Source organism: Azolla caroliniana, unplaced genomic scaffold (assembly GCF_043228905.1).
Source record: "Azolla caroliniana isolate FFs.n. ecotype wild unplaced genomic scaffold, voAzoCaro1.0.p SCAF_15, whole genome shotgun sequence".
Lineage (NCBI taxonomy): Eukaryota > Viridiplantae > Streptophyta > Polypodiopsida > Salviniales > Salviniaceae > Azolla > Azolla caroliniana.
In genome coordinates, this window is record NW_028230450.1 from 19297823 (window position 1) to 19325122 (window position 27300).

Consider the following 27300-nt stretch of genomic DNA (forward strand, 5'->3'; position numbering starts at 1 on the left):
ACAAACTTTCGTTGCTTTAGTACATTATTGATTATGGATTTATTAAAAGGTAACAATACCAAAATTCTAAATTTGCAAGCTATAAAACTAATGTTCTAAAGTTTTTCCTTGACTACATACATCGTAGAGTCTTGTCTCCTAGCTTTTGTTACTACTCAACTAGAAACATTTTGCTCCGAAGAGATTAACTCTATTACATCAACATAAGTTTTCCATAACATTATTAAAAGGCGTGCCTAACAAACTAAAGACTATATCAATATAATAAAACAATCACCCATAGCAAGAAGTAACAACAACATAACAGAAACTTATAAGTGAAAATCATCACCCATGTATACAATAACACTTAAAAACGAGTGTCAATCCCTCAATGTATGTACTATATGTAAAATACTTGATTGATCCATATTGTCAATGGATACATATCATAATTGGCATTAAATTAAAAGCGAATGTACTTTGTAAGTCAAATCATTGGGAAGAATTAAAGCCTTCCAACAAGAAAATATTTAATTAAAAGTTGATCCCCCTCAATAAATTGGGATATTGCGCAAAAACGATCTCTTGGGTACTTTGATAATGAGGACACCGTCGACATCGATTGCCCTTACATCTCCAACACGAACACTGTCCGGCAATTGGAAAGTGCGACGAAAGGCACCACTAGGACGCTCCTTGGCATGCCACTTGGCTCCATAAGATTGGCTGATTGGAAGATGATTTGGTGGACGAACACCACTTACTTGGAGTACATTCTCACTTAATAATTGCACTGTCACATCCGTAGTTCTCAAACCTATTTATCAACATGGAAATCCGGATTAATTGAAAATAGTAATGGCAAAAGCATTAACAATGCTAGGACTGACAATATTGTTGTGAGTGATAATGGCAATATGGTAACATATGAACCCAATAAAGGTAAGAGTTTTATCAATAATACCTTGATCTTTCCATGGTATAGCTTTATCAATATTAGTTCAATCGTAGGTTAACAATCCAAAATAACAACTTGAGTAAAAGCTTCAAGCACATGAAGTTGAAACTAAACTATTCCAATGTAATGCATATTTTGTATCATGAATGTTAAGGACTCATAGTTTATGAAGTTCAAAAGTTATCACAAGACAACTAAAATCTAGGCCTTTCCAAATCAATAGACTTTGGTGGTGTTGGATAACTACCAACACACATTTGACAAACGTAGGTGATTGTACAAAAAATTGATGCTTATAGGTGGATGGATAAAACTAAATTAAATGTAGGTTAGATGTTACAAATTAAATTCAACATCACAATGAGAGTTGAAGGCAAGGATTATATTATACAACAAATAACTCTAAAGGACTATTTAGTTCCCCAACGTATGTAAGCTTATGTTGTCTCCCCAAATTCCTTTTGTCTAGCCCTTCTTTAGTAAATATGTGCAAAATGAGCAATTATGTGGTCAACTCATCACCTTCTTCTATATTGTATGTGTTGTCTAATCAATTATATTGCATGTTGTCTTTTTCATGGGCTTTGACTAGGAATTTGGGATAGTATAAGGAAGAATCAAGGGATTTAATGAAATGAGGAAAGACCCATGTGTGCTTCAAAGTCTACATATGTATTATATACACACATAGATAGAGAGAGATACCGGGCAAGTTGAACTTAAAAGTGTGAGAATCGTCATCTTCAAACCAATCAACATCAACATTGCCAATGGTAGCAACGACCCCCGTCTCAATTGGCACGATACGCTCCATCCTGTATACCCTCTCTCCCTCTCTCTAATGAAGGCTTGAAGAAGTTCATACAAAACACAATTTGGCTCTCATCCTTTTATAACACCATATTTATTTTTCAATTCACGTAAAGCATGTTGATACCAAATCTCTTTCTCACACTATGCCTTGCTTCCATTCCAATCCTTTGTCAAAAATAAAATAGTATTTATTCCAAGGTTCAAGGTTTGCTTTCAACCTCTCTTTAGAAAAGTGGATAATTGTCTGTTGTGTAAAAGGATACAAAAATATTTCGTTGTTTAATCTTGTTGTAGTAATTAGGAAGCAAGTATAATGCACTAGGTTGTTCCCATGCGGGTAAATGTTGAACCATTTCCACAAAGTGTTTGTTTAATGTACAAGTGTAGCGGGATGGCACCTATGTATCAAGCTCTTTCTAGAAAAATATTGTGGCCAATCTAAAAACATACCAAATGAACAAAGAGTGAAGACAATTCTAGAGAGGCACAAACCACTATAAAAGTATAAGGAGTGGATCAAAACACTAATCCACATGTACTAATTTGCTCTTGAACAACCTAACAATACCTGACCACATTTATAAACCACAGAAATACCACATGGATCGTTACAAAACCATTCGAGTCCCAAAGCACAAGATGAATGCCTTTTATCCATATTGCAAGTCATAGAATTAATATCTAATATATCAGAGCTTCCTCATGAATACAATAATTGCACTCCACTGTAAATCATGTCAAATATGATTGACCTCAAACGCATAAGGTTCAAGTACAAAATGATCAATTTTCAAATAAAATAGTTGTTCTCATATCATAGCCCTCCCTATATATACATCATCACTCCCAAATAAATAACACAAATGATTTTATGAGAGTGTAACAAACCATGTGTACACATTCAATACATTTCCGCACCCTCATTCATGACCAATATATTAACCTTAAGTGCCCTAGCCTCTTATGTGTTGCAACTTTGATTCACCTTCAATAATTGGGTCCTTGCACTCTTAGGTTTCCATATGTATTCATGATAATATTGATGAGGAGTTTTATACCTATATGAAATGACTTACTTACAAGAAGGATTAAAATGCCTTGTAAGAATGCAATCCCTATGATTCCACATGCTCTAACCATTGGCACCATGGAAAATGGTAGAAGTTTTTATTGGAGCAAATTAATTTCAAGTTTATAATATCATGGGAATAATTTTATAATTTACATATGTTTGAAGTGTCAACGCCAAATGTCATGAAAATGATTCAAATGATTACATATTGAAGTCCACGATCGTGGCCCAACATCACATATTGGGTGGTGGCATATATAACTATTGTAAGTTCAATGCTAGGATAATAAAGGGGTTTCTAGGATCAATTCTTAAAAAATGTTGATGCTTTAACAAGGGCTTCAATTTCCATATCTAATAATTCATGGTTTTTACAATTCTTCAACAATTCTTCAACATTAATATACACAATCACATGTAAATGCCATAACAAGCACACGACAAGTGAATATTGGTAGAGGGCAAAATACATTACGATGCGTTAATTAAATTAGGATATTTGATGATGAACTAGTCACTGTCAAATCCTTGTCATCATGGGCCATGGTAGGAAGAATCACGTTATTTGTCATATATTGTGTGAGATAACCTTGTTTTTTTTTCTAGATGATAGCAAATGGGATTTGCACTACTTGAAGATTAGCCTTGCTTTCACTTTTCATATTGAGTTTTTAGAGTTTGTGTGCATTCAGGTATCTCCTTATGATTAAAGAAATTCATAATGTAAAGTTGAATATGCGTGTGTATATAATGGTCAATAATTTATCGGTAATATTCAAAACAATTTGTTTGAAAAACATCACAATCAACATGATTCGATTGCTTGGGAAAACAACTCCTAAGAATGGTCACACGTGCATTTACAAATATGATCAACCAACTTCATCCGATCCAAGTTGTTATGCCTGAAATGTTTAGGAAAACCTAACATATTGAGTAACGCAATCATATGAAAATATTTCAATGTATGCGAAGTTGTGAAATGTTTTTGAAAAACATTCATTACCTTGGGAGTGAACTTGAGGCCGACAGTAATTTCACCGTGGGGGTTCCCATTCTTTAGGTGTACCGTATATTTTGTGGGTGCCACGAAACCTTGGGAATACACAGTTTGCAACGGGATCCTACCCCCCTCAAAAGAAACAAATTTGATTAGATATATCAATCAAAAATATGTTGTCCGTAGATAGATATTTGTCCGTGATTTCTATCTGTATGTGATTATTCTTAAACATGAGCATTTGGCGGGGTTTAGAGTCCAAGGTCTAGGGTATAGACACTAGACCGGCGCTTTAAAAATAACTTTGAGCACCATTTTGGGCATTGTATGAACCCAATATATTTTCGAACATTGCAAACAATGAAACACACAAAAAAAACTGCAAAACCTATAGAATGGACAAAACACCGAAATGCCCCTAGCTTTTTTGGATATTCACCAGAGCATTGCTAGGCTTCCAAAACTTACTAGAACATTTCGATCAATGTTGTACTACATAAGATTTTGAAAACTTATATAGGCATTCTGATTCGTCTCCGACAAGTTAGGGTAGGAGTATTTTGATGTTTTTTTCCAAATCACTAGCTAATTTTGATGATTTAATTTCTTTATTTTAAATAGTAACCATGCTTTTCGAATCTCTAAGACCATTTATGCCTATATAGATTTGATTTTGTGCATAAATGATGCGCTTCATGCATACGCCGCTAAGACTCTTTCCATTACCAAATGTGTTTTAAAACTGATTGAAAGCCTTGATACTTACACTGTAGATCCCAAAGGATCGTCTGCTGTAAATCTATCCCGATCAAAGAGTTCTACGGAAAGCACGGGGGCGTCACTATTGATAGTAAACAAAAATGTTTCATTCCAAACAGGATTGCTACCTGCATCTGGACAAGGTTTAAAAAAATCTTTTACGGTTTCTGTTTAAGATGGCTCTCACACATTTTTGCTTGATATATGAGATAAATTTGAGTGGATGGATCGTGTGTGCGCGCATTAAAAATGAAAGAGTCTTTATATATAACTTACTTTCTTTTGTCTTGCTTTTCAATTTTTGTTTATTGCAAATCATGATCGCGTAGGGATCAGATTTATCTGCACAACCCAAAATCATAAGCTAAATGTAGCAGAAGAGGGGTTTCCTTGAAATGAAAAGAAATTTATTGAATTGGGTTGAGATTGTGTCACCGAAAATATCGGCATCAAGCAGTCCATGGCCTTCCACAAGTTGTACCATTAGAGATCCACGGTAAATCTGCTCGAATGCAAAAAAGCAAAAGTAGCTGAATATTTGCTTCATTATACATTACTGCCAATCGAATAGTTCCATTGTAAGCATGCAACGACCATAAGAAAACAATAGAGTTTTAAACTTTTCACTGCCAATCTATATCAAGAATTCTAGAAATCAATATAGTTTTAACTTTGCATTGCCAATCTATATCGAGAATTCTAGAAATCAATATAGTTTTAACTTTGCATTGCCAATCTATATCGAGAATTCTAGAGATCAATATACACCACCACCATCAAACCAATTAGAAAACATGAAAGATTCTTGATCTCCTATACAATAAAACATTAGCCGATTCAACTGAAAGAAAAGGAGAGAAAATTTCGACGCATTCTCTCAACAGTGATACAATGATGATGAAGATGATGCCGCATGTTTTGCATTTCTACGCTTAAAACGATAATCAAAAAGGCATAATTTATCACATCTCAAATGCTCAAATGATGTCAATCACCTATACAAAACCAACACTTTGACTTGATATAGAACAGGAGTTTTATCAGACATATTTATACATACTCACTCACTCACTCACCTTGGGAAGGAACCGGAGCTGAAGCTCGACCTGTCCTCCAGTCTTTCCACCCGGTAACTGAACATCATATTTTGTTTTCGGAATGTTACGATGCAAATATAGGCCTTCCAAAGGTATCCTGAAATGATAACAAGAAACCCCCCCCAAAAAAGACAAGATGTCCATCATCAATTGCAAGTAAGATGTCGTCTCATCCTATTTGTCTTGTGAATGTAAAAATCATATCAATTAATGAAGAAATAAAGAGTTGCTTTGATTACACTATCGTTCCGACTTGTTCATTTCCATCTGTCTTTTGCTCATATATGACCACATTAAGATTAGAAATACCATCAGGATTCTCAAAAGTAAAGAGTTGATTCCATGAGGGGTTACCTCCAGCACCTAAAAGGCCATGGATAAACACATCAGGATAAAAGGCCATGAACCCAGCCTCTTGATGAAAGACTAACAAAACTGGACAGCTGAAAACAAGAAAGCAACAAAATTCAAAACAAAACTAGTTTGAAAGCAAACTAACAAAACTGAAAAATCTGGAAAACAAAACCGAAACTCAAAAAAGACATTGGAAAAACAATAAAACCCTAAAAAAAAAAGTGGAAAAACAATAAAACCCTAAAAGAAAAGTGGAAAAACAATAAAACCCTAAAAGAAAAAGTGGGAAAAACAAATTTGAAAAGAAGAAGACCTAAACAAAGAAGGTGAAATGAAAGAAACTAGAAAAAAGACAGAGGGGACATGAAACCAAAAGAAAATTTGAGATATTGTCATACCTTTAACGGTGTGGCTCTGGTGTTTTAAATCTCCACATGAAAAGGTTGCATAAGCTTCGGATTTACCTTCACACACACAGAAAAAAAAGGGACCTCCTTCAATACACTTGTTTTTCTTTCATTAATCAAGATGTTCTTTCTCCATTTTAATTTACAGTACTCTGTTTTCCTCATTATCTGTTTTTCTCCACTGTTTTTCTCTGTCACTAACACACACACACACATATATATGTAAAGAGAGAGAGAGAGAGGGAGAGATCAAACTTACCAGATGTTTCAAGATTATTCAGATTATGGCCTCCTGAGAGGAACACTTCCACAGTTCCTTGAGGCATTTTTTGTGATAGACAGCCTTTTTTCTTCTTCTTTTGCAGATCACAAGGAGAGCAAATAACCCACAAAAGAAGAAGAAGAAGAAGAAGAAGAAGAAGAAGAAGAAGAAGAAGAAGAGATATGGAAGAGAACAATCCTTGCTTGGTGTGTAGATGTGTTATGACTTATGAGTATGTGTTTGTTTTCCCTCTCTTCAAATCTGCTTAAAATATCAGTCCCCTTTTGACTCATTCAATGACTCAGACTTTGATAAAAGTGAAAAGAAATTTAATGCCCACTACTGTGGTTGACTTTCTGACTCCCCGAAAAGAAAAAGAAAAAAGTGAGTCGCGTCTTCTTCAATCGAAGACTTTTTACCAAGCAAAAGAAATGCTCGCAAGTCGTCCCACTTGATGAGACGAACAAAAAAGACTTATGGAGGAGGGTACCCACCTTTGTCTCTAATATAGCTTGCTAGACGGTCATGGGACGCAACCATCTTATGACTTTAGGTCCCATTCTGACAATTGAATTCTCCATATATGTACATACAGAGTTGTTGGGCAAGTGGATGTACGTGTACTATTGAACCCCAGAGTGAACTACATGGCCATGCCTTCGTTGATCCTGTTGTTTTGCACACGATCCGAATCTTCATTATTAGATACTCTCCCAAGGCAAAGATGGATGCTGACCATTTCTGCTAGAAGTCAATTCTATGTTTAATGCATCTCGCGAGACGAACTTGGATTAACATTCCTTAGAAATTCATAAAATAAGGGTTTTACACGTAGGGTCAAAACTTATTCATCACAAAGCCTAGGATTGAGATTCGAGAATGATGCTACTAATAATAAAACTATCTAAGACATATCTTAACCTTTTCAACATACTTCCAAATGAGATGAAGATGTCACATTCATGACTTTTTCTTAAGTCTTATTTTACATTCTTGCAATTATCCAAGCATCGTTTACCTCCTTTCATTAATGAAAAACATTTTAATATTGTTGGACATTTAATAGATCAAGTCAATGCATGGATCCTCTTTTGCTCATAAGAAAATGTATTCCCCTTTTAATAAGGCAAATGCAAATGAGAGATGTAATATTCTATTATTTTGAAGAGATTCTCAAACTATGTCACTAATATGTTATTTTCTCCTTCGTCATAAAACTAGCTAGATTTGTCCACTACAACAATATCAGTTGTTATTGATGTCATAGATACACACGCGCATGTGATTGTTGACTGGGACCATCGGGGACATGAATATGGGAAGAAGACACAAACGATCAAGGGTTGCAGGAGATGGCAGTTGTTGTGGCAAGCGATTGAACCTTCTCTTCTTGACTTGCATGAACGCACTCGTAGGTGCATGATCAATGTGTTGGAAAATCAATGAGTAATTACATGGGATTGAATTAGCGGAGTATGTATAGCAGGTTGTGTAATAAAGGGAGACGATGTGTTATATATATATATACAATTATTTTTTCCTCATAAGTGTATGTGTGTGAAGTGTTTAGTGTAAATGTGAATGAATTTATGAGTAATTGTATAGTTGTATGTGTGTGTGTTTTTATGTGATCATGTGTGCATATGTTAATGGTGTATGTGTGTTTGCTCTAATTTTTGTTTTTGCTTTTATTTATTTATAATTATATTTTTGTTAATAATAATATTATTTATATCTTGTTGGGGGGGGGGGGGGGGGGGGGGGGAGGGTATATACTTTATATCTGCTACGAATTCTATTGAAATTCTAAGGCTATTTTGGGAGAGTAAAGTCCCCCCAAGGTATTTGAATAACTCATATTAGGCTTTGAACCTCTAAGTTGTAGCGACAATTGTGTTGAAGCAATTGTTTCACACTATGAAAACAAATTCATGTATAAGACTCAACCCCATAACCTCACACGCCAACCACCAAGCATGAACCATTAAGATAAGTAATCTTTAAGCCTATATTTCCACCTAGTAAATGTGGTTATGTCTTATGCAGTATTGCAGATACGCTAAATCAGATGAGCAACATGGCTATCATGCATCACATGTTAGCACATGTGCGCTAAGTGGTGATCATACATCACATGCATACCACACACATGCACTCTTATTTGAACACATATTTAAGCAAAAGGAATTGAGGCATCTTGGCATAAAGGAAAATACATTTCTTTAATCATTAACAAATCAGGTTAGCTCATCAAGAAAGGGGTTTCCATCTCTCAAGTTTGAAGTTTAGGGTTCATACCTAAATTTGCCAAAGATAAGGTGTCATCCTTACATTGGAATATTGTAACGTTGGTAAATAAAATATTGTGTTCCCAATTTAGCATAACATATTTTTATCATACATTGTTTCAGTTCTACTTCTTTAATCCTACATTATCTCCATCTCTTGTCAGTGCTTGTCTCTCTCCCTTTCTTTTACAAACTTTCCTCATTCATAGCCCTAGTGTTTGACGCATTGATCACAAAGTATACAACAAAGTGAGGGATGTGAACAAATAACAATATGAAGAGCTTTTCATTGGTGGATGGTTGCTTTGTTAATTGATTACAAGGTGGGCAGCTCAATTAACTAGAAGCAACAATATAATTTGATGAGACAAACAATTCATTTTGTAATGCATTACAAAGTTCTCAATCACTTGACAGTGCCCACTCAAAAAAAGATAAGGCATCTTGCAATGACCTTACCGATTGTTGTCTACATCTAGAATGTTGAATCTTGAGAGGAATGCATCAATTGAGCAATGACCACCACAATGCTTGAATCTTTGTTTTCCCATGCCCCAATCCCTCATGCTCAATAAAATATTGCATCATAGATATCCATGGTTGATTTTGTTGACACATAACTCGTAATAATGAAAATCTATGAGTCATCAAATGCATTTCCAAATCCAATATTGTTGCACAACCTACCCACTTGGGAGTAGCCAAATGATCCCATGAAATGCATGCAACTCCCATCATTTCTCACTTCTGCCACAACATGAACTGAAGATGTTGCAACAATATTTGTAATGCCCCCCCCCCCCTTCTCTCTCTCTCTCTCTCTCTTTGTGTACGTGTGTATGGAAGCTCACACTTCACATACATATTGCACTACATATGTTGTACCTAATAGAAAACCACATTTTCATCCAATATTGAAACCACAAACATCAATACATGTTAGAGTTGTAAATCCCATGTTGTTGACTGCCACCCAAACCGTTGCTTTTGTGCAAGTTTTCTCACACTCATTATGATGTGAGATAGGGCATTGGGGTACAACTGATGAGAGTAATCGATTATGCACACTTTGCCCTAAACAAAGTTGGGAGTTTGAGTATCACACTTTGATACAATGTTCTGCCTTTCATCACATCTAACTATGTTTTCCACACATCTTCAACCAAAACCCAATCTTGGCACAAATTTCTCTCACAATCACTGTTTGCGATCCTAATTGTGACATTCATTAGTAAAATTCTTGAAAATCAAGAGACACTATTCACTTTCACATGTACTAAATGAAAATGTTATAGTTTTGGTATCATAGATCATATTTGGCCTCAAAAGAGGATAATAAAACATCATGAGCAAAGCTCTAATAAGAGTAACTTTAAAGACACGACTAATGATTAAAGAAATAGACATATAAATAAAGTAAAGAAATTGGTTAAAGGCACTTTTTTGCCCAAATCACCCTAGAGTGAAGAATTTGAGATGGATCATAAGCACCATCGAATATTGCCTAAGATCATACTTAGGATGCAATAAACACAATGTTATTTTAGCAAGAAGTTATTGTGTAGTGTTTTGATGAAGAAGTTTGTCTCATTGCCCTAATGAAGGTAGACACCTTTCATTTTATAATTGAAAACACTTACATTCTCAAAAGTCACCAGATGTTGCCATGTTCATGGCCTAATTTGGCTTGCCTCATTTCCTAAAATATCCTTAAAACCATTAGAAATTAATCCTCAAATAGTATATTGACATTCTATATGTAACATCTACCTACCTATGTACGTAGATAGATAACTTGGCATTGAGGAGCCTCCCGACTAGGCAAAATGCATTTGCCCTTGTAAAGTTACTACCAAATTTGGCTATTTGTCTTGTTCTTCCTCTTTTCCATCCTTTGATTTTTTAGCTTTTCAATGTTGTTTTAACTAACTTGTTTGTTTAAAGAATTAGTTTCTAATGTTCTATCCTTTGTTGTGTTGATTAGTTTTTTCTCCATTCTCATCCTCATTAGGCTATCATTTTTAATTGCTTTTATAGCCAAATGATTAGGGTCTATCATTTAACCCTAAACCCTAACCCTAATCTAAATTTTAGACCCAATCCCAAATCTCAAATCTTCTCACTATCCTCAATCCTATAACCCTAATATCCCTAAAACTTTAAAACCCTCAAATGTTTTCTAACAATCTCATCTTCCTCCTCTCTACTTGCATTTAGTTTAGGCTCAGTACAATTCTAAGTTTATAGCATTCTCTTATGTCTAGAGTTTTTAAATATACTTCATACCTAAGCACCCTAGTTAGGGTAGCTTAGAACCCATTTCTATTGGTGATGTGTTGCATGCCTATTGAAGATTAGAAGTGCTAACCTTATGTTGTGTGCATATATAAACATACATATCCATATATGTGTTCATGCATGTATGTATTTAACGGGTGGATATGTAATGTATGTGATTTCTCTTTGGTACCCTACCTACCTACATATGTGTAGGAAAACTATTTTTAATGGGTTTTGTCCTCACAAAATGTGGTACTTTTTAAGTGTTCACATAATGTGGTCTTTGGATTTAATACATTCAAAAAATAATAATTGTATGTTAGATATATTTTTGATGGATGTATAATGTATTCATAGCTATCTCAATTCTATCAAAATGATCTATTGTGTTACATGTTCCACAAGGCTAGGTCTTACATAGAAATGGACTTTTCCACCCTTAAAAGAAATATTTGACTTTCTAATTGACTATTTGACCAAAAGAAAAGGGCATTCTACTTTTATGTTAAGAAAAGTGATTTCTATTCATGACTCTTCTCTTCTTTAGTCATAGGTTTCAATACAGTATGTTGACTTATCTTGTTGATGCTGATTCTGTTGTTTGTACTTTGCACACAACTAGCAAACCCAATCTATTATTGTAAATTTGTATATTATTGAAACTTTGGAAACTTACTTGGGCACAAAAGACAATGCAAAAACATTGACTTTGCAAACCTAGCAAGGAGCTTAACACTAATAAAATTCTAAATCTCTCAAGTAAATTCTGATTTTAAGCTAGCATTTTTTAGATTTCCAAATTTACTTGAGAAGGTCATTGAGTGTAATTGCAAGGCCATTGACTTTACAAAGCAACCGACAACCTTATAACAATACATATATATGAGCTTGGTTCATAAGCTTTCACATTCTTGGAGGTATTTCATTAGAGTTTGAGAATGATATGGCACATAGTTTCATAAACAAGCACACACTTTTGATGAATTTTTCTAGCTAGGAATTTATAGCACCATTATCCACATCAAGTTGCAATGAATAGTGACTAGCAAATATTGCTCTAATGATCATTACATTGTCATGTGGTCAATTAACTTAGACAGCTCAGCCAAAGTTGTGTGTTGAATATCGCCATTCATGTTTCTATTCCCATGCTAAAATAACATGATCTTCATGAAAATAATAATGATTAAAATCACCATCATAAAATAAATCACTCACAATTGCGACTTTTCCATCATTCAAGAATCTACATCATATTCTCATTCAAATTCTAGAACAAACTGCTCACTCACACTTTGATTTTGGGTTCTTACAAATTGGAATATTTGTCTAATTATGGGCATCCAAGGCAGATTTTTTTTTGGAGAATCCCCAACCCTCTACGGATTCTATTATGCTTTCATTGATAAAACCTGATACAAAATCTTCATCTGCTAGCATGATATAAACAAAATTTTTGAAAAAATATCTTGGGGGCATCCCAAAGCACTCATGGCAAGACCATAAACATTGCTGCAACATCATTGCACATCCACAAAGAAACCAATCTCTATTCTAAGGAAATCCAAAGTAGAATTCCCCTCTTTTTAGAAAGTTAATCTTACCAACACCATAGACTATTAATGATCATTATTTGTAATACTAAGACCATTTTCTATGTCTCTTAGAATTAACCTATGTTTTCCATTACCCCAATGGACGAATAATTTTGGTACTTCAATTTAAATTTTGTAAAATTTGGACGAGTTGAACACACAATACGTACCATAAGCTCAAGAAAATGGAACTTACCAAATTCAAAAGTAGGATCCTTAAACAAGCCCTCTTTAAAAAGTTAAAATGGCACCATCACTTTAACAAGATGTTTTGTCATTAGCATCACACCAAAGAGGTTAGTGTAGGTAGGATGTCCTTAGATTTTCCTTGGGCTTGCTTCGAGATATACGAATATGTGAGCTTTATAAAACTTGCTAAGTGGGAAATTTTTGGAATCTTTAATCAAATAAGACATCATCTTAATAGGTATAACAACTAACTTTGACACCTCGGAAATACCCATAAAAAGAGATAAAATGATAGAACATGTATGGTGTTCATTTGCACATGGTTTTCACCACATATTAAAAGTGTCTTGTTTTTACAAAGAATCCATGCCAAGACATAAAATATGGCACAACATAAGATACGTAAGAAAGTAATCGAGAGAGATTTGGCAACTCAATCATCCTTTGCTTTGAATTTTGTGAATGCCAATAACGATATAGTGATACCATACATGAGCATTTGATACAAATATTTGCGTTTGTAAATGAGGTAAGGCAAAAGCTCAAACAGACATACAAGTCAATGAAGATGAGGCAATGGGCTGTAATTAATTAAGTAAATGTGCTTAACATGCTTAGCAAGCACAATTGAAAACATACAAAAATGCTACCAAGTACTGGCCTTCTGAAAAAACTTAAATATTTTGTCTTTACCAACTTTCTAGTTTACAAAACCATTTCCATGTTTACAATTTACCTTCACCTGTTATACTTTGCTATGGTTGAAGCAATCCACCCCCCTTCCAAACAATATCAATAAATGTTGTGTTGGAAGTATGCGTAATAACAAGAGCTAGGAACCTCCCATTACAACACCAGGGGTTATATGAAAAGCAAATGCTAAAGGTATATGGATAGGGTGAAAGGTGTCAGTCATCCCCAGCAGGTATATAGGAAAGTTTTAAGTCCTCAGAGAGAAGGGGAGAAAAAAACTCAAGAATCAAAAAACACTCACCTCCGCAAAAGCTTGAGGCGGGAGGCATGCTTTTTGCCGCTGAAATGCATCTCCAAAATGGCAGCGCTATTGCATTGGACATTGCATACATAACAGTGGTATGTCGTCGGCGTCACATTTGTTGAGGGTGGTGGCACCGCCACTACAGCTTTCTCTTTACTTTTGCCCGCTTTTTTACCCATTTGAACCCACAGCTCCTCTAGCATATTAGCCACACCTTTCCCATCCTCACTCGATGCATTCGTGATGCTAAGGGCTGTTTCCACGGTTTTTTCTGGCAATGTTGCCAATGTTAAGTCAGCCATTACCACGTTTCCGTTCGGCTGTGCCGATGTGAACCCGGTGGTCTCTGTGCTTTGTTTCGGACCTGTTGACGATGACGATGCCACTTCGGCTGTTTTTTCCAAGATTTGTTTTTGCTGAAGTGTGACCTTCTTTTTATGTGCCTTGCCTCCTAAGTGTTGTTTTAATGCTGCCTCTGTAACACAGTCACGCTGGCATATAGCACACCATCCTGGACTTTCCTCTTTCTTTACTTCCTTCATCACAATCGGCTTGACCGATAATGAAGATCTCTTCATCAAATTCTTATTGTTCTTCTTTTTTGGCCAAACTTTTGGCTGCAAAAAATACATAAACTCTCTTAGAAAACATTGCGTGAAAAAAATTACATCTCACCACCACTATGCAGAATATGACACATTAAACATTGTCCATCTCGTGTTGAAGAAACACAAAGAATTATGTACAAACATAGAGAAGAATGAAACATTTAAGAAACTAATCAACACAGAGGCGAAAAAAGAACTCAGAAGAGAGAAAGAAGTGTTATAAATATTTATTGACTAAAACAAGAAAGTAAAACATTCATTCAAATCAGGAGCTTGTTTTATCCTATTTTTCAAACTAGAAGATAAAAAACAAATAGATTACTGCTTAACAAGGCAATGCTAAAAAAGGAATGAAAAATAGGCTTGGATAATTTGGGAAGGACTTGTTACGTGCTTATATATTTACTTACTAAGGACTCAGGTATCAATAATAAAGGGTATACACATAATGAGAGCTGTGGACATGACTGATTCATGAACTGATGTTCACACTGGTTGGGCTGGCTGTTTACCATTGGTAATAATTATGCCTTCTTATTGGTGATTATGGACTCCAGTATCAATAATAAAGGTCAGCACAATAATGCTAGTAGTAAACAGACAGCTGACCAGATTAAGCATAACAATTCATGAAATGAGGATGTTCACATTGGTTGGACTGCCTTTTTACTACTAGTACTTTTATGCCCTCTTATTGACATGTGTTAGCTTCTCCATCATTTTTCTCAATATCTTCATCATGGATTTCTTGCTTTTATGCCAGCATTTAATGTTTTGGCAGTGTTTTATCCGTTGCGAGTTCATTGTTTTGTCTGATTGTGGTATGTTTTCCATTGATATCCTTTTTTGGTTGATATTTCTGAGAGACCATACACCTTTTTCATGGATATAATTTCAATAACAAGTGCCACAAATTCACACTTATTAGTGTTTGTTCAATAAATTATTATAAATTTCTAGCATACATAAAACATTGAAGCAAGCAGTTCATTATCAGCATAAACTATTGTATTGATCAATTATTGGCAAGCACAATTAACATGCATCCATCATGAAAGATAGGAAGAGAATGTGAGATATAGAGAAAAACACATGTTGATCATGTACCTTTAAACATAAAAACTAGTACGTGGCATCATGAATATGTACACTGGAAAGAAATAATTGGGGTAAGTAAATGTCATCATAAATGAGTAACCAGTAAAATGTTAATTCAATTTTATAATGCACATAACACAAATGACTATTATGATCTGTGTCACCAGTGAATGATGGGACTGCAGAAGGTTCCTTATGTTAATCTCTTCCTCATCATCATCGAGAGAAATGTGATGAGAAAGAGTCTCATGCAGCCCCTATGCTCAAAGCTGTAACTTCCAACTCATATTTGCAGTAAAGAAATGTAGGGGTGACTCAGGAAAACAAAATTCAAAGCTTTGGGCCGACATTTAAGAAAAATGTGATTACATATCATAAAAAAAACAACATGATTTCTACTTCAATTTTCCATTTTTTTGGGTGATTATTTTGTATTTCACAATAAAATAGCAAAACAAAATAGGTGTGAATGAAAGCACAAAGAAACTGAAAGTTTATGTAAATGGTTAGTGTGATTATGATGGTACAAATTGTGCATTGATATGAGTTTTTCACCAACATTCTTGAGATTATTCCTTCTCAACTAGGTCCTAAAAATCAGTCCAATCAACAGCCTTTTGTTATTCCTGATTACAGCCAACAGATATTGATTTACAGCAAAAATATGTTGATGCTGAGACCAAAGGGAGGCCTGCTATCGAAGACTTTGAAACAGTGCATCAATGGCTGGTCTAGAAAACTGCGAAGGGGTAGCACAAAAGCTGTTTATGTGTTTCCGAAGTTTTTGGTTTATATGTATCGCTAACCACCGGATGTGATGAGAAGCCTTTATGCTTTGAGTATGCATGATATGATCTTCACACCAGGAAAACATTCTATTGGCACAAAAATGGTTTCTTTTCATGCAGCAGGTGTATCATTCAACACTACACAACACAATATTGGCTGTAATGGGGTATTTACCCAAAAGCGAAAGGCTCGACTGTGATGAAATTATTTGAACCTGTGAAACACTTCACATATCATATATGACTGAATCATACAGATTGTCATTGTTCTGCCTTCACAGGGTGTCTACTCAATTAGATATTTTAAAAAACCTTTTAACATAAGATTTTAAGATGTGGAAGTGTGTAATTTTGTTCAAAAGGTAAGAAAGAGTGTTATTTGCACAACACCCTCTTATGTTTTAAATGAAGTTCCATGTGATTTGATATGAAAAAAATTCAATCCTCATTGGATGCTCTTGGATTTCAGAACAGATCCTATGTAGGGCAACCTTCACTTCCTCCCCCTAACGAAAATATAAATTGGCCATCTTTGGAATACAGAAGCTCATAGCTACAACGAACTATCAGGAAATCCGAGAGCTCGTTGTGATTTATGAACTTCTCCAAAGAACATGGTTAGGATATGCATAGATATTCTTATAACTCCCAAAAAACGTATGCAGACACGAGCATTAAAATAGATGCTCATGTAAAACCAAAACAAAACGGGCATTAGAGGTATGCACAGAAACTCTCCTGGAAGCCACAAATTGTTGTACTAAACAGCGTTGATAAGCACTGAGGATATGCATAGATATTCCTATAAAACAGCAATGTGAAATTTTTTGGACTGGCTGAAAGAAAATATTTTATGAAGGGACACAAGTTTTCCTTCATAAAGAAGGATTCTTTTCTTCCGAATTCCCATAGGTGTTCACTACTGTCTACTCAAATTTTCTTCCAAAATCCCATATCTTGTTGATTATTTTCTACACAATCTTCCTTCGAACTTGCCATACATTGTTGGTTGCTTTCTATACCATTTCTTTTCTAAAAGACATTGTCTATAATTTTAATGTTATATACGTGAAAAGACATGGAAATAGACTTACAGGTACAGGGGCAGGCCAAGGACTCCAAGTAGTAGCCCAACTGTTCTCCATAGATCCAAATGGTCTCATATATTCACTTCCATATGTCCATGAATCATGACCAAATGGTAGGTTTATCTGAGCTCCAACGACATGAGGATTGATCGGATTTGGATTCGTATTCAGATTCAGATTCAGATTCGGGGTCGAATTTGGAGACACCCCTGGAGGTAAGCAATTCTCCCATGCGGTTTGACTTGACCACTGAGGTACGTTGTAATTCGGAGGTGCGTAATTTGAAGAGGAAGAGTTCCAAGCTACCATGGAAGCTTGATCTGTCGTGGTATTGATTGTAACCCCAGGCGGCGCTTCAGTAGCACTATATGCAGCATATGGATCATGTGGGTAATGTGGGTAGGGTTGGTAGTTAGGATAAGGGTTAGGATTTGCGTTAGGGTTAGGGTTTATGCTAGAGTCAGGGTGGGGGTTAGGGTTAGGGTTTGCAACTGTGTTAGGAGTTGTACTAGGGTTAGGGTTAGGGTTAGGGTGTGCGGTCCAGTATGGTGGATATGCATGATAGGGCAAACCACTGTCTGATTGATGTGGGGGTACATGAGGGGCCATGAAATGCTCCGTAGATTGAACAGGTTGGTGATGAGGGTAAGGATTGTTGCATTGGTCTGTTATTAGTGAAAGATCCATGAGAGAAATAAAACAGAAAAATAAAAAACAGAGAACCAGAGAACCAGAGAAGAGAGAAGAGAGAAGAGAGAAGAGAGAGCTGCTTTTTTTTTTTTCCTTCTTCAAATTCCCTCGGCTCTTTCTTCATTCCTCTGTTGTGTTCGAGTTTTTCTGGCTATGGCTGGTTTCACACCTGTTGTCCGGACAAACACCAGCTCCATATGTGAACTTGAACTTGAACTTGAACTTGAACTCAATGCTCGGAAACCTAAACTTATGAAGGCTCGTGTTAAAACACCCTCCGCCCCGCGCGCACTCTTCTCTTCTCGACACATTTACATGCTTGTATTACAATTGGGCCGACAACACATACACACAAAAAAAACACCCTGGTTTACGTACTTATACGACACTCTTATGTGGCCAAGTAAAACACCTTAGCTGCACTCACGTCTCATCTCGACACGTTTACATGTCTGCATTACAACCAGGTCGACAACACAGACAGAAAAAACACCCTAGTTTACGTACTAGATGGCACTCTTATATGACAGTTGTGGTCACCACCCTCATGATAGACGTATTGCGACCAAGAATATTCACATAGTCATGCAAGCTTAAATTCTGAATGGTTTACAAAACTAGTTGTGGTACTGAATATAGACTTACTCATAGGATGGATAAAATGCCTTGTTGTCTGTGTTGTCTTCCCATGACATTGAAGAAAATTAGAGAATAACAGAAATCGACATCATAGGATTGAATGATTGTAGAGACCATGATGTCGTGGATGGGGTGAGAGAGGCTTGAACTCTCGACCTCAGGATATCTCAAGAGCTATGAGACCTACGCGCTAGCCAACTGCGCCATCACCCCTGATATGTAGTTCTACACGGAGAGATACTTGTTTTATCTAAGATTGTCAGTACCTGAGAGAGGCTCAAAATTTCAAGCCTAGGATGCCTAAAAAGGAATGATACCTATGGATTAAATAGAAAGAGTCAATCCACATTTTAGTCGAATATTCACAGGGTCATGGGAGTTTAATTGGGAGTGATTCGCAGAAAGCGGTGTATTACTGAATATAGGTCGACACTTGAGGGTGGATAAAATACCATGTAGCATGTGTTGTGTTCCGATGACATTGAAGATCATAAGGGGAGAACACAAAACAACTACAATCGACATGATAGGAGATAAGGATTGGGGAGATTGGAATTTCGAGGATGGCGTGAGAGGGCCTTTAATTCTCCACGGGAGGATATGTCAAGAGCTATAGGATCTATGCACAAGGAACCAACGTCATCAACTCTAATGGGTAGATCTAGGAACATACTAATTTTACCTTATACCTGTGCTAATAGATAATAGGTGAGACCATCACTAAATTTCAAATTTACGATGGCTTTACACCAATGATAGGTAATGATTACTTCAGTAAGAGACCACACTCATGATAGACGTATTGTGACCAAGAATATTCACATAGTCATGAGAGCTTAAACTCGGTATGGTTTGCAAAAGCAGTTGTGGTATAGAATATAGATTGAGTCATAGGGTGGATAAAATGCCATGTAATATGTGTTGTGTTCCCATGACATTGAAGAGAATTAGAGAAGAACAAAAATCGACAAGATAGGAATTAATGATTGTAGAGACCATGATGTCGTGGATGGGGTGAGAGAGGCTTGAACTCTCGACCTCAGGATATCTCAAGAGCTATGAGACCTACGCGCTAGCCAACTGCGCCATCACCCCTGATATGTAGCTCTACAAAGAGAGATACTGTTTTATCTAAGATTGTGATGAAAGATACCTGAGAGAGGCTCAAAATTTCAAGCCTAGGATGCCTAAAAAGGAATGATACCTATGGGTTAAATAGTAAGAGTCCATCCACATTTTAGTTGAATATTCACACGGTCATGCCATTGAAGATCATAAGGGGATACCACAAAACAACTACAATCGACATGATAGGAGATAAGGATTGGGGAGATTGGAATTTCGAGGATGGCGTGAGAGGGGCTTTAATTCTCCATGGGAGGATATGTCAAGAGCTATAGGATCTATGCACAAAGAACCAGTGCCATCAACTCTAATGGGTAGATCTAGGAACATCCTAATTTTACCTTATACATGTGCTAATAGATAATAGGTGAGACCATCACTAAATTTCAAATTTATGATGGCTTTACACCAATGATAGTTAATGATTACTTAAATAAGAGACCACCCTCATGATAGACGTATTGCGACCAAGAATATTGACATATTCATCCAAGCTTCAATTCTGAATGGTTTGCAAAATCAGTTGTGGTACTGACTATAGATTGACTCATAGGATGGATAAAATGCAATGTAATATGTGTTATGTTCCCATGACATTGAAGAGAATTAGAGAAGAACACAAATCGACATGATAGGAATTAATGATTGTAGAGACCATGATCTCGTGGATGGGGTGAGAGAGGGTTGAACTCTCGACCTCAGGATATCTCAAGAGCTATGAGACCTACGCGCTAGCCAACTGCGCCATCACCCCTAATATGTAGCTCTACACGGAGAGATACTTATTTTATCTAAGATTGTGACGAAAAATACCTGAGAGAGGCTCAAAATTTCAAGCCTAGGATGCCTAAAAAGGAATGATACCTATGGGTTAAATAGAAAGAGTCCATCCACATTTTAGTTGAATATTCACAGGGTTAGGGGAGTTTAATTGGGAGTGATTCGCAGAAAGCGGTGTATTACTAAATATACATCGACACTTGAGGGTGGATAAAATACCATGTAGGATGTGTTGTGTTTCGATGACATTCATGATCATAAGGGGAGAACACAAAACAACTACAATCGACATGAGAGGAGATAAGGATTGGGGAGATTGGAATTTCGAGAATGGCATGAGAGGGGCCTTAATTCTCCACGAGAGGATATGTCAAGATCTATAGGATCTATGCACAAGGAACCAACGTCATCAAGTCTAATGGGTAGATCTAGGAACATCCTAATTTTAACTTATACCTGTGCTAATAGATAATAGGTGAGACCATCACTAAATTTCAAATTTACGATGGCTTTACACCAATGATAGGTAATGATTACTTAAGTAAGAGACCACCCTCATGATAGACATATTGCGACCAAGAATATTCACATAGTCATGCAAGCTTAAATTCTAAATGGTTTGCAAAACCAGTTGTGGTACTGAATATAGATTGACTCATAGGATGGATAAAATGCCATGTTGTCTGTGTTGTCTTCCCATGACATTGAAGAAAATTAGAGAATAACAGAAATCGACATCATAGGATTGAATGATTGTAGAGACCATGATGTCGTGGATGGGGTGAGAGAGGCTTGAACTCTCGACCTCAGGATATCTCAAGAGCTATGAGACCTACGCGCTAGCCAACTGCGCCATCACCCCTGATATGTAGCTCTACACGGAGAGATACTTGTTTTATCTAAGATTGTCAGTACCTGAGAGAGGCTCAAAATTTCAAGCCTAGGATGCCAAAAAAGGAATGATACCTATGGGTTAAATAGAAAGAGTCAATCCACATTTTAGTTGAATATTCACAGGGTCATGGGAGTTTAATTGGGAGTGATTCGCAGAAAGCGGTGTATTACTGAATATAGGTCGACACTTGAGGGTGGATAAAATACCATGTAGCATGTGTTGTGTTCCGATGACATTGAAGATCATAAGGGGAGAACACAAAACAACTACAATCGACATGATAGGAGATAAGGATTGGGGAGATTGGAATTTCGAGGATGGCGTGAGAGGGCCTTTAATTCTCCACGGGAGGATATGTCAAGAGCTATAGGATCTATGCACAAGGAACCAACGTCATCAACTCTAATGGGTAGATCTAGGAACATACTAATTTTACCTTATACCTGTGCTAATAGATAATAGGTGAGACCATCACTAAATTTCAAATTTACGATGGCTTTACACCAATGATAGGTAATGATTACTTCAGTAAGAGACCACACTCATGATAGACGTATTGCGACCAAGAATATTCACATAGTCATGAGAACTTAAACTCGGTATGGTTTGCAAAAGCAGTTGTGGTATAGAATATAGATTGAGTCATAGGGTGGATAAAATGCCATGTAATATGTGTTGTGTTCCCATGACATTGAAGAGAATTAGAGAAGAACAAAAATCGACATGATAGGAATTAATGATTGTAGAGACCATGATGTCGTGGATGGGGTGAGAGAGGCTTGAACTCTCGACCTCAGGATATCTCAAGAGCTATGAGACCTACGCGCTAGCCAATTGCGCCATCACCCCTGATATGTAGCTCTACACGGAGAGATACTTATCAGGGGGAGTACCCGGCTACGGAGAGCCGGATGGTGCAGACCCGGTGAGAACCGGATGAGGAGTACCCGGCTACGGAGAGCCGGATGATGCAGGCCCGGTGAGAACCGGAGGAAGAGACATATTCGTAAATATGTTTCTGAGAGCCCATCGAGGCTATATTTGTAAATAGCCGAAAAGTCATATTAGTATAAATATGACTTAGGGCAAACCTTTTTTGTAGTTGTTGTCATTTTTCTGTTTTGCACGAGATTAGTGTGCGTAACTGTACAGAGAGAGAGAGAGTGAGAGAACGAGGTCGTTGCCTCTGTTGTAACCGCCGCTTGTGGCGAAGATCGTGAGCACGAGGTCGTTGCCTCCGTGAACTCACTATTTGTACATTCCAATATAGTGATAGTTTGCAGCCTGTGGGCTGCCGTGGTTTTTTCCCTCAGTTTGGGTTTTCCACGTAAACATCCTGTCTACTTTTTTTTCTCTCCTTTGTGTCGTGCATTTGTTTCCCCTTTTCTGTGTATGAAAAGAATCTCGGTTGTGGCCGAGCGTTGCGCATAAGGAGCATTGAGTTCCCGACAAGATTAAATTGGGAGTGATTTGCAAAAAGTGGTGTATTACTGAATATAGGTCGACACTTGAGGGTGGATAAAATTCCATGTAGCATGTGTTGTGTTTCGATGACATTGAAGATCATAAGGGGAGAACACATAGCAACTACAATCGACATGATAGGAGATAAGGATTAGGGAGATTGGAATTTCGAGGATGGCGTGACAAGGGTTTTAATTCTCCACGGGAGGATATGTCAAGAGCTATAGGATCTATGCACAAGGAACCAACGTCATAAACTCTAACGGGTAGATCTACGAACATCCTAATTTTACCTTATACCTGTGCTAATAGATAATAGGTGAGACTATTACTACATTTCCAATTTACGATGACTTTACACTAATGATAGGTAATGATTACTTAAGTAAGAGAACACCCTCATGATAGACATATTGCGACCAAGAATATTCACATACTCATGCAAGCTTAAATTCTGAATGGGTTACAAAACCAGTTGTGGTACTGAATATAGACTGACTCATAGGATGGATAAAATGCCATGTTGTATGTGTTGTGTTCCTATGACATTGAAGAAAATTAGAGAATAACACAAATCCACATGATAAAAATCAATGATTTAAGAGACCATGATGTCGTGGATGGGGTGAGAGAGGCTTGAACTCTCGACCTCAGGATATCTCAAGAGCTATGAGACCTACGCGCTAGCCAACTGCCCCATCACCCCTGATATGTAGCTATACACGGAGAGATACTTATTTTATCTAAGATTGTGACGAAAGATAAGTGAGAGAGCCTCAAAATTTCCAGCCTAGGATGCCTAAAAAGCAATGATACCTATGGGTTAAATAGAAAGAGTCCATCCACATTTTAGTTGAATATTCACAGGGTTAGGGGAGTTTAATTGGGAGTGATTCGCAGAAAGCGGTGTATTACTGAATTTAGGTCGACAGTTGAGGGTGGATAAAATACCATGTAGCATGTGTTGTGTTTCGATGACATTGATTATTGTAAAGAGTAACGTGCGGAAGCAAGTATGAAGACCGAATAGAAGGAAGAAAACTCAGGTTTAATGGAGAGCTTGAGCTTATGCAGTATACGTGGGAGAGACAGAGAGACAGAGAGAGTGATAGAGAGAAAATACAAGAATTATATTCAAAAAACTCTATTCACCATTCTCTATACATATGTGTGTTCAATGAACACTTTTATACAAGTCCTAGAAGGACTGACCGAAGTACTGACAGTACTTCAATGCTCACTAAGAGCTCCTACACTAACTCCCAAATATATTCCTCACGGAATATCTTTCCTAACGGCCTCCCGGTTTACGCACCGATCCGGCCCTACCTATGCGCCGGTCTACGTACCGGTTTACGCATTCGGCCTAACCGATCGGTCCCAACCGATCCGGTCCTCGGCTTCTTCAGCCGATCCGGCCGATGTTGAGCTTGTCTCTCAACACTCCCCCTCAAGCTCAACTTGAGGCTCTTCGGGATCTTCGGGCTCACAGCTCTGATTCCTCCTGGCTTCACGCCTCGCTCGCGCTCCACGACCTGTTCGACTCCGCATGCTTCGACCCTTCCGGTCGGCTAGTCTGCTCATGTGGCCTTCATCAACTCTTCTGCTGTTGCGGTGTTGACGCTTCTTCTGCTGCCTTTTCTTCCGCTTGGGCCTCGGTTGATTCAGCGTGTCTGAATCAAACATCCGAACCGACTCGGCTACCTCCGATCGGTTTTCGCTCTCGTCCGAGTTGGCTGTCTCCAACTCGTCTTCGGTCTTCTCGCCCTCGGTGGCGTCATCTTCCCCATGCGTGGTTGGCTTCGGCTCTCTCCTTCGGTTGCTCCCGTTCTGTCCTCCTCCGAACTTTTCCGCGGGTCCGCCCTCGGCTTCTTCAGTCGATCCGAAGTCAAACTCGACAACCGAGTCAACCGACTCGGTGGTGTCGCGGTCTCCGCTCCTTTCCTGCTGCCTTGCTTGGTCGTTCGGGACTGTTCTCCCCCTGAAGTTTGGCACATCGAGGTGACGCAATCCGAGCGCACCTGAGAATTGCCGCAACTTGTCCAGACCAAGAGGCTTGGTGAAGATGTCGGTAGTTTGCCGATCCGTCGGAACGTACTGAAGTTCGACTTCACCGGAAAGGACACGCTCACGGACGAAATGATAGTGCACCTCAATGTGCTTGGTCCGTGCGTGGAGGACGGGGTTCTTCGCGAGTTGGATGCTGCTGAGGTTGTCGTAGTTGATCGTCGTTCGATCGGACACCTCCTCTTGCAGGTCCTTAAGTAGCCGCTTCAACCATATGGCTTCGCATGTCGTGACAACCGCTCCTCGGTACTCTGCTTCGGTGCTCGACAGTGCAACTGTCGGCTGCTTCTTACTGCTCCACGCGATCGCGGCACTCCCGAGGGAGAACGCGTATCCAGACGTGGATCGGCGATCGGCGGCATTGCCAGCCCAATCAACATCGGTGTAGCCGACTAACTGCACGGCTGCACCGGTCTGATATAGCAGTCCCCGGTCCTTAGTGCCGTTGACATACCGAAGTATGCGTTGCGCACACTGAAGGTGCTCCTCGGTAGGTCGCGCCATGAACTGACTGATCACTCAGACCGGATAACTGAGGTCGGGTCGGGTGATGGTCAAGTATATGAGGCTTCCGACAATTTGTCGGAACCTCGTCGGGTCGCATACCTTTCCCGTATCGGGACGAAGCTTGACGGTTCTGTCCAGAGGAGTCGAGACGGACTTACAGTCGGCCATCCCGAATTTGAAGAGCATACTCAGCACGTAATGACGTTGGCTGATCAATATGCCTTCGGGGGTACGGATCACTTTGATCCTGAGGAAGTAATGAAGGTCCCCCAGATCCTTCATGTCGAACGATGCCGCAAGCTGGAGCTTCACGCGGTCGATTTCACCGAGGTCGGCGCCGGTGATGACCAAGTCATCAACATATAGTAAAATACTAACCGGTCCGAGTCGACCTTTCCGGATGAACAGGGAAGAGTCCGATTTTGATGTGACGAAGCCCATCCGACGCAGTTGTTGCGTGATCTTCGCGTTCCAGGCACGCGGGGCTTGCTTCAGTCCGTAAAGGGACTTCTTCAGTCGGCATACTGCCAAGGAGTTCGTTCCGGAGTGAAATCCGGGGGGCTGTACCATGTACACCTGTTCCTCAAGGTCACCTTGCAGGAACGCATTCTTTACATCCATCTGACGTAAGTGCCACCCCTTCGCTGCAGCTACTGCAAGCAAAACACGGACGGTCGTCATTTTCGCGACCGGCGCAAATGTCTCATCGTAGTCGATGCCGTGTTTCTGCGCGTAGCCCTTTGCCACTAGCCGAGCCTTCTACCGGTTGACCGAGCCATCGGTGTTGTACTTGACCTTGTACACCCACCTACACCCGATCGGTTTTACCCCTGTTGGTGCGCCAACCAGGTCCCAGGTCTCGTTCTCCGCCAATGCGTGCATCTCTTCCTCCATCGCGGCACGCCAATTCGCATCTTTAGCCGCTTCTGGGTAGCTCTCCGGCTCACGCTGTCGTGAAGAAAACCGTCCCTTGGCGCAATCGGTGCATAACAGGCGTGAACCGGCTCTTCACGTGTGCGCGCCCTTAATGTATATAATAGGGAATTAAGTACGAAAGCATATCCGGGTAGTTAGATTCGGTAGGTAGGAAGTAAATGAGGGAGACGGCTCCCTTCTGGACGATATAAAGGAGAGGGAGACGCAGGGAGAGGGGATCGCGCATTGAGGAGGACGAAGTGCTGTTGGACCGGAACCGAATGCTTCTCCTCTGTCTGTTCTCTGTTGCTCTTCTCTGCAAGTTTCGGGAGGCTCGCCCTGCTTCGAGGAACGCCCGTGTGCTTCCGGCAGCACCTCCATCCTATCCCTTTTTCGTGCGCAAACGAACAGGCATCGGCATCTGTTCGCCGGCCTGTTCGGTTGTAACCGCTCGCATGTTCTGCTGCGTACTTGTTATTCGTTAATATACAAACACTTTTGCCTCCCTGTCTCTGTGTCCATTCGCGTCTTCTGTGATTGACGGGCCGCGCCCCTGTGTTTCTTTGTGCATACGTGACCGGGC

At 38.6% G+C, this 27300-nt stretch overlaps 2 protein-coding genes and 5 non-coding genes across 7 annotated transcripts; all 7 read right to left on the bottom strand.

The window, feature by feature from the left end:
• Positions 1-3456: 3456 nt before the first annotated feature.
• Positions 3457-6931, bottom strand: LOC147854966 (synaptotagmin-4-like). Its single transcript, XM_087331429.1, has 9 exons — positions 6702-6931; positions 6434-6499; positions 5921-6044; positions 5661-5778; positions 5020-5086; positions 4861-4926; positions 4592-4718; positions 3832-3949; positions 3457-3730 (listed from the first exon to the last, which is right to left on the bottom strand). The coding sequence occupies exons 1-9, from the start codon at positions 6766-6768 to the stop codon at positions 3725-3727; spliced, it is 759 nt and encodes a 252-aa protein (XP_087187555.1). The 5' UTR covers positions 6769-6931; the 3' UTR covers positions 3457-3724.
• Positions 6932-13611: 6680 nt separating this feature from the next.
• LOC147854967 (uncharacterized) lies at positions 13612-18380 on the bottom strand. Its single transcript, XM_087331679.1, has 2 exons — positions 17642-18380; positions 13612-14670 (listed from the first exon to the last, which is right to left on the bottom strand). The coding sequence occupies exons 1-2, from the start codon at positions 18320-18322 to the stop codon at positions 14047-14049; spliced, it is 1305 nt and encodes a 434-aa protein (XP_087187805.1). The 5' UTR covers positions 18323-18380; the 3' UTR covers positions 13612-14046.
• Positions 18381-19092: 712 nt separating this feature from the next.
• TRNAM-CAU (transfer RNA methionine (anticodon CAU)) lies at positions 19093-19177 on the bottom strand. Its single transcript is given in 2 exon segments — positions 19093-19128; positions 19140-19177. It is a non-coding gene; the product is annotated as a tRNA-Met (tRNA).
• A 797-nt stretch (positions 19178-19974) lies between these two features.
• Positions 19975-20059, bottom strand: TRNAM-CAU (transfer RNA methionine (anticodon CAU)). Its single transcript is given in 2 exon segments — positions 19975-20010; positions 20022-20059. It is a non-coding gene; the product is annotated as a tRNA-Met (tRNA).
• Positions 20060-20758: 699 nt separating this feature from the next.
• TRNAM-CAU (transfer RNA methionine (anticodon CAU)) lies at positions 20759-20843 on the bottom strand. Its single transcript is given in 2 exon segments — positions 20759-20794; positions 20806-20843. It is a non-coding gene; the product is annotated as a tRNA-Met (tRNA).
• Positions 20844-21646: 803 nt separating this feature from the next.
• On the bottom strand, positions 21647-21731 carry TRNAM-CAU (transfer RNA methionine (anticodon CAU)). Its single transcript is given in 2 exon segments — positions 21647-21682; positions 21694-21731. It is a non-coding gene; the product is annotated as a tRNA-Met (tRNA).
• Positions 21732-22528: 797 nt separating this feature from the next.
• On the bottom strand, positions 22529-22613 carry TRNAM-CAU (transfer RNA methionine (anticodon CAU)). The gene is given in 2 exon segments: positions 22529-22564; positions 22576-22613. It is a non-coding gene; the product is annotated as a tRNA-Met (tRNA).
• Between the last annotated feature and the right edge of the window lie 4687 nt (positions 22614-27300).